At 46.6% G+C, this 6,547-nt stretch overlaps 1 protein-coding gene across 1 annotated transcript in view; it reads right to left on the bottom strand.

The window, feature by feature from the left end:
• The window catches only part of LOC102818602 (chromosome unknown open reading frame, human C20orf24), a 15,093-nt gene extending 9,469 nt beyond the window's left edge, over positions 1-5,624 (bottom strand). Inside the window, exons 1-2 of the mRNA XM_006875725.1 lie at positions 5,511-5,624; positions 396-499 (exon numbers count right to left, since the gene is read on the bottom strand). Coding sequence (XP_006875787.1) covers positions 396-499; positions 5,511-5,624 — 218 coding nt within the window. The remainder of the gene's footprint in view (positions 1-395; positions 500-5,510) is intronic.
• Positions 5,625-6,547: the final 923 nt, after the last annotated feature.

Raw genomic sequence — 6,547 nt, 5'->3', positions numbered from 1 at the left:
GAAGACGATGCATGGAGGGGACTGGAACCATGGCAATGTAATGATATATGATGGAATGAATATGAAACTGAGGTTCTCGCATATAAACTATCATATAATTCACAATAAAACGTTAAAAAAAAAAAAAAAGCAAGGACCTCAACTGGCTGCCAAAGACAAGATTCAGCACATCCAGCATAATGCCAGGAACAAGGGAGACAGTCATCAAGTATAGATGTTCCTCTACTTCCCAACTTCCACAGATCCAGTGGGGATCACCCCTTAGCTTCAGTCTTTCCACACACAAAAACAAAGTCTTCCAAAGTCATGACACACCTTTTCCATGAGAATAAAATAAAACCTCTCTTTGAATAGAAACATATCATGGACATGCAAGGAACTCAAGGCTGACTTACCCTGCTATTCCCAAGAAACCTCGCAATGGCAACACTCCCCAAATGACACCCAGGACCACAGCGATGATCTGCCGGAACCAGTAGATCACATCTAAAAATTCATCCTGTAGAAAAGATGGATAAGGCCATTTAATACAGCAGCAGCATTCATTATCTGGAGAGGCTGCTTTAGGAAAGCCTCTTTTAATAGGCGGTGGTGGTATGCCTTGGAGTCAGTTCCTAGTTCATAACACCCTGCATAGGGTTTCAGAGGCTGTAAATCTTTATGGAAGGAGAAAGCCTCATCTTTCTTTCAAGAAACTGCTGGTAGTTTCAAACTGCTGACCTTGAGGTTAGCAGCCCAACAATGCTACCAGAACTCCTTCTAATTGGTATCGGTGGTGTGCCCTGGAGTCAGTTCTGACTCACAGCTACCATGTACAGTTTCCGAGGCTGTAAATCTTTATGGAAGCAGAAAGCCTCATCTTTCACCCTAGGAACAGCTGGTAGTTTCGAACTGCTGACCTTGAGGTTTGCAGCCTGATTCGTAACCACTACACTATCAGAGCTCTAATAGGTAGGAAACAGAAACCTTACCCCCAAAGCAATGGTATGCAGCTCTCAACTAGGAGCTTTCCAACATCAGGACTCCAGTTATAAAATGGAATCATGTTGTTAGGTGCTCTTGTGAGAAATAACTCTTGTTGGCATGGTCATCTTCAGGATTAAGGAGAGTCTTGGGGTAGGAGACTAGCATAACAAAAGGAGTTCAGTGGAGGGGAAGAACTAGTTTGACCAGTGAGGAACTTTCAAGTAAGAATACCCCATCCAGAAAATAGAAGAAGTTCATGGGAAAGAGGGGAAACTAACTTTAAATGAGAATGCTCCCAAGTAAGGACTAGTAGGTAGCCCTGGAAGGAGATTGTAAACTCTGTAATACCCAGTAAAAGGGAAACTGGAGGAGAGGCTTTTTTGAAACAGGAATAAAACTGTTTGCAGGTTGGCCATGCTGTGCGTCTGCCTGTGCCTACTGGGTTGGGCACCCAATTTTGTAAAATCGAATAAAGAAAACCTCACTCTCGCTAAAATAAGTACAGACTGGATTACTTGAGCATTTGTCAGTATGGACAACGTTTCTGACACTGTAGAGTTGGTTCCAGCTCAAAGCGTCCCTTCATAAGGTTTCGAAGGCTGTATCTTTGCAGGAGCAGAAAGCCTCATTTTCCTCCCGTGGAGCAGCTGGTGGACTCTTACAGAGCCACCAAAAATCAAAGAAATGGATGAATGTGTATTTTCCTTAAACTCTTTCCATGCACCACCTCTTATTTACACAATACTATTCTATTCATTTTAAGGAGTCCTGGAGTCATGCTGTAGATTAATGCAAAGGACTGCAAAGTCAGTTTGAACCACAAGGCAAGGAGCTCTGGGAGTATAGTGGTTATGAATGAGGATGCCAACCCCACGGTCAGCAGTTTAAAACTACCAGCAGTTCCACGGGAGAAAGATGAGGTGTTCTGCTCCCGTAAAGATTTATAGCCTCGGAAACCCTGTGCAGGGTCACTTTGAGTTGGAACCAACTCCACAGCGCATAACAACAACAACAACAAAAAAACAATTCTATGTGGTCTAAGGAGTCCTGGTGTCATGCTGTGGATTAATGCACTGGACTGCAAAGTCAGTTTGAACCACAAGGCCGGAGGTTCAAGCTCACGAGCTGCTCCTTGGAAACTCTACACAGGATCGTTATGGGGCAGAACCAATTCAACGATACTTAACAACAACAATGTACATTTCTAAAGGAGCTCTGGTAACGTAGTGGTTATGAGTCTGGCTGTTAACTGCAAGGTCAGCAGTTCGAAACTATCAGCCATTCTGCAGGAGAAAGATTAGGCTTTCTGCTCTCGTAAAGATTCACAGAAACGTTATGCAAGGTCGCTATAAGTCAGAATGGACTCCATGGCACATCATCACTACCACAATGCAGCCCTAAATGATAATGCACTGGACTGCAAGGTCAGTTTAAAGGACAAGGTCGATGGTTCAAACTGACCAGCTGCTCCTTGGAAATCCTACATAAGGTCGCTATGGGTCGGAACCAACTTAACAGCACTTAACAACAACAACATACAGTCCTAGGCAGGAGTAAGATTAAGCTGTATACTCTTAAAGAAACCCTAGCGAGCAGTTCTACTCTACAGGGTCACTGAGTTGTAATTAACTTGACAACAAACAATAGGAGTGACAGACCGAGTCCTGGTGGGTTAGACTTTGGGCTGTTAAAAAAGGCCAGCAGTTCAAAACCACCAGCCGCTCCTAGTAAGAAGAGAGGCGTACTGTAAAGGTGCAGTCTCGGAAACCCTATACAAGGTCATTAACATGAGTTGGAACCGACTTAAAGTATCTAGTCATCTTAAGCTATGACTTCTAGGGTTTGTGCTCTAAAATAAAAATTTTAGTGAAATCATTCACATTTTTTAAAGAAATTGCATAAGCTATTCACAATAGTAAAAAAGATGTTATTGTTGTTATGTGTCGTGGAGTCATAGCAACCCTGTACAGGGTTTCTGAAGCTATAAATCTTTACGGGAGCAGAAAACCTCATCTTTCTCCCATGGAACAGCTGACTTTGCGGTTCACAGCCCAATTCATAACCACTACGCTACCAGAGCTCCTTCTGAGTGAAATTAATCACAAAAGGATAAAAATTGTATGAGACCACTATTATAAAAATGCAAGAAAAGGCTTTCATGCTAAAAGAAACATTAACGGGTGGGAGGGAAGGGAGAGTAATTCACTGGCTAACAGGTTGTGCCATTGAGTAGGTTCCAACTCATAGTGACCCTAATTCAGGGTTTCTGAGAAATGGCTGGTGGTTTAAACAGCCGACCACTATAGTTAGCAGTCCAGTGCTTATCCTACACCAGGCTAGAGGGCAGACACATATGGACAAGGCAATAAACAACAAGAGGGAGGCTGGCAGAAATGGATGAATGATGAAGACAGGTGAAGACATAGGAAAGACTGCAAGGATTAAAGATAAGATAAATACTGTTATATACACAATTCTGCAACAACCATGTTCTACAGGTGGATACAAGATACATAGGCTGAATGGGTATGGGAGGGAGAGGGGAAGTATAAGCGCAAATATTTAAGGGTTTGACAGGGTATTTGTACATGCAAAGACACCTACGAATGTGGTGGAGCACACAGGAGGCAGAGGCAAAATGATGAAAACTTCTTAGTCATTAGCAGACACTTGAGGCAACAAGTTGCTTGGCCTTGAGAGTTCAGGACCAGGGTCATCAACTGGCATAACACAGTCCATAAAGACAATATTCTACATCCTACTCTGATGAACAGTGACTGGGATCTTAAAAGCTCATGAGCAGCCTTCTAAGGAAGACCATTTAATTATTGGTCTCTCCACATGCAGAAGAGTGATAAAAACTGAAGATGACTGTAATCAACTAATCCAATGGACTGATGGTACACGTAAACCTGACTCCATGACTCTGAGAACATTAAAATTAGATGGTTCCCGTCTACCATTACCAACTGCTTTGAAAGGGGTATTAGGTCTCAGATCTAGTGTGGCGCTGTGGAATAAAACATTGGATCACAAGGTGGGTTTGAACTGCAAGGTCGTTGGTTAAAACTCACCAGCTACTCCTCGGAAACCCATACAGGGTCACGATGAGTTGGAATCAACTCAACAGCACTTAACAACAACAGAATGGTAGACAATGTGGAACAAAATTGTAAAAAAAGACTAGGTTTACTGGTTACAAAGAGACTGGAGGAACCTGAGACTATGACCCTTGGCCATTCTTCTGGGTCTGGAATGGAACTCATCCTCATGGCCCATTATTCTGGCAAGCAGTAGGTCCTACAAAGGGGGACAACACTAGTAAGGTATGCTCACCATGGAACAGTTGACCGTTCAAGATCAAAAGAGTAACACTTAACGAAAGACAAAGTTCAAAAGAGCTGATCATTAAAACTGTAAGCCTTCACTCAATTCACAATAAAAAAGGCATAGAAGTAAAATTGTTCGTAATAATGTGGTTCTCATAGTAATCATGCTGTTGACCCCATATAACTCTTATCTGACTGTCCCTATGCAGAAAGGCTGACTGTTCACTCACTTGGCACCACCCCCTGCCCACTGAATTCTGAATAAGGATTAGAAACAAAGGTGTTGGAGTCAGCTACGAGTAAATCTAAATTTCTTAAGACATGAAAAGATTCTAATTTTTTATCTGTCCTAAATTCCAGAAAGCTGTCCTTAACAAGAATATAACCGACACAGCAGATCAGAAAGGTTTTGCAAGAGCTGGCAGGGGTGAGGGCAGGACAAGGGCACCTTCAGGAAGAGGCGCCCATCCCCCCTTACAGGGCCTCCAGGAAAGGAAATGGGCTGAGCAGTGTAGAAACACAGGCCAAGGTGGTACACCTAATAATCGGATCTCCACCTGAATTCAAGGTATTTCTGATGGTCCCTTCCAGATTACAGAGCAGAGGTAGGGAGCACGCACATCCGAAGCTCCAATCATCCCTAAAACAGAGACACACTCGGTGGTCTGTCTCCCCCGCTCAACATCCCTTGGGGAACTTGGGTCTTTTCTATTCAACCTCACCATAGTGACCCTCAGGATGTCCTGGATGTGGTAATGCACCACGGTTCCCACTGGGCAGTCATGAGAATGAAATGAGATCATGTAAGGAGATGAGCCCAGCCAGCTCTCAGGTGTTCCCGTCCGTTACTGTCAGCGCTACAGACTACGTGAAGGACATAGAATGGGTGATGTCGGAGAAAACAGTCCTAACTGAGACCTCACTGAGAGTAAAGGGCGGAGGCGGAACAGAAGTCAGCTCGTTCACTCTTCGTTTACAAACGCCTTGCGTGACCCAGGCAGCTCCTTGCTTACGTGCCACTTCGAAGGAAGACATGCGCCCGGTTGTCAGGTCTGTGCCCGCCAAGTTCGACCCGACTCCCTCGGGGTCACCCACCCGGTTCCCACAACATTCGGTCGCACATGGGCGGGGGCGGGGACAGGCCCGGGCCCATCTTTCTGTCCCCCAGTCCCAGGCACCTCCTCGAACCTGCACCCTCGCCAGGTCCCATCGCACCTTGTCCTCCCAAGCCGCGTCGCTACGCAGCACCTTGCTCCAGACAGACACTTTTAGGGCCCCGTTGGCCAGCTGCGGCTGAGGTGGCTCCTCCTTCCGCCGCCCGCCGCTCATCCTTTCACCGCGCCGCCCGGGTAGGGCCTGGGGCGCGCGGGCCGAGCCACAGGGAGTCGGGGTTCGAAGTAGCGGGTCCCGGCGCAAGGGGCGGCCGCGGGGGCTACAGACTCAGTGGTCGGCGAGTAGTAGCCTGCAGCCCCTCTTACTTAACCAAGTCTCCCAACTCTGCTCGCTCGGTCGAGACTAAGACTGCGGAGGGAGGGCCAGCGCGCATCACACGTCCTCCCGCCGAGGTGCCCACGCAGCCAATCGACAGCCGCGCAGCTGTCCTAATGCAAGCCCTGCGGCGGCCTAGGCGCAAGCGCGCTATACGTCACGGAAGTGACGACAAGCTTCCTCCAGATCTGCGTAGGGCGAGTGGGAAGGGACAATCTTCATGAGGACGTCGACACGAACGCGAGGAGGCGCTGTGGAGACAGAGGAACCCCTTACTAGGTGAAAGCTGAGTTTGAAGTGAGCGACGTCATTTAGTCAGCTTCAGTTTTTCTTCCGCAGCTCTTGTGACCTGCTAGTCGGCAGAGTCTACACCTTGCTGTCCAGGAGCCCCAAGCTGCCTCTCAGGATTTGTTGTTGTTAGGTGCCGGTGCCGTAGAGTCGCTTCCGACTCATAGCGACCCCTGTGTACAACAAAACGAAACACCATCCGGTCCTGCGCCATCCTCACAATTGCTACTGTGCTCGAGCCTTTCTTTTGTTGATGCCACTGTACTAATCCTTCTCCTTGGGGGTCTCCCTCCTTTTTGCTGTCCGTCCACTTTACCAAGCATGATGTACTTCTCCAGGGACTGGTTGTTCCTGATAATATGTCCAAAGTATGAGAGACAAAGTCTGGCCTCCTGGGAGCATTCTGGCTGTATTTCTCTCAACATGGATTTGTTTGTTCTTCTAGAAGTCCATACTTTTAATATTCTTCTCCAGCA

This window comes from Chrysochloris asiatica, unplaced genomic scaffold (genome assembly GCF_000296735.1).
Source record: "Chrysochloris asiatica unplaced genomic scaffold, ChrAsi1.0 scaffold00337, whole genome shotgun sequence".
Classification (NCBI taxonomy): domain Eukaryota; kingdom Metazoa; phylum Chordata; class Mammalia; order Afrosoricida; family Chrysochloridae; genus Chrysochloris; species Chrysochloris asiatica.
The sequence above is the reverse complement of the archived record's forward strand: the minus strand, read 5'-3'. Positions and strand labels throughout refer to the sequence as shown.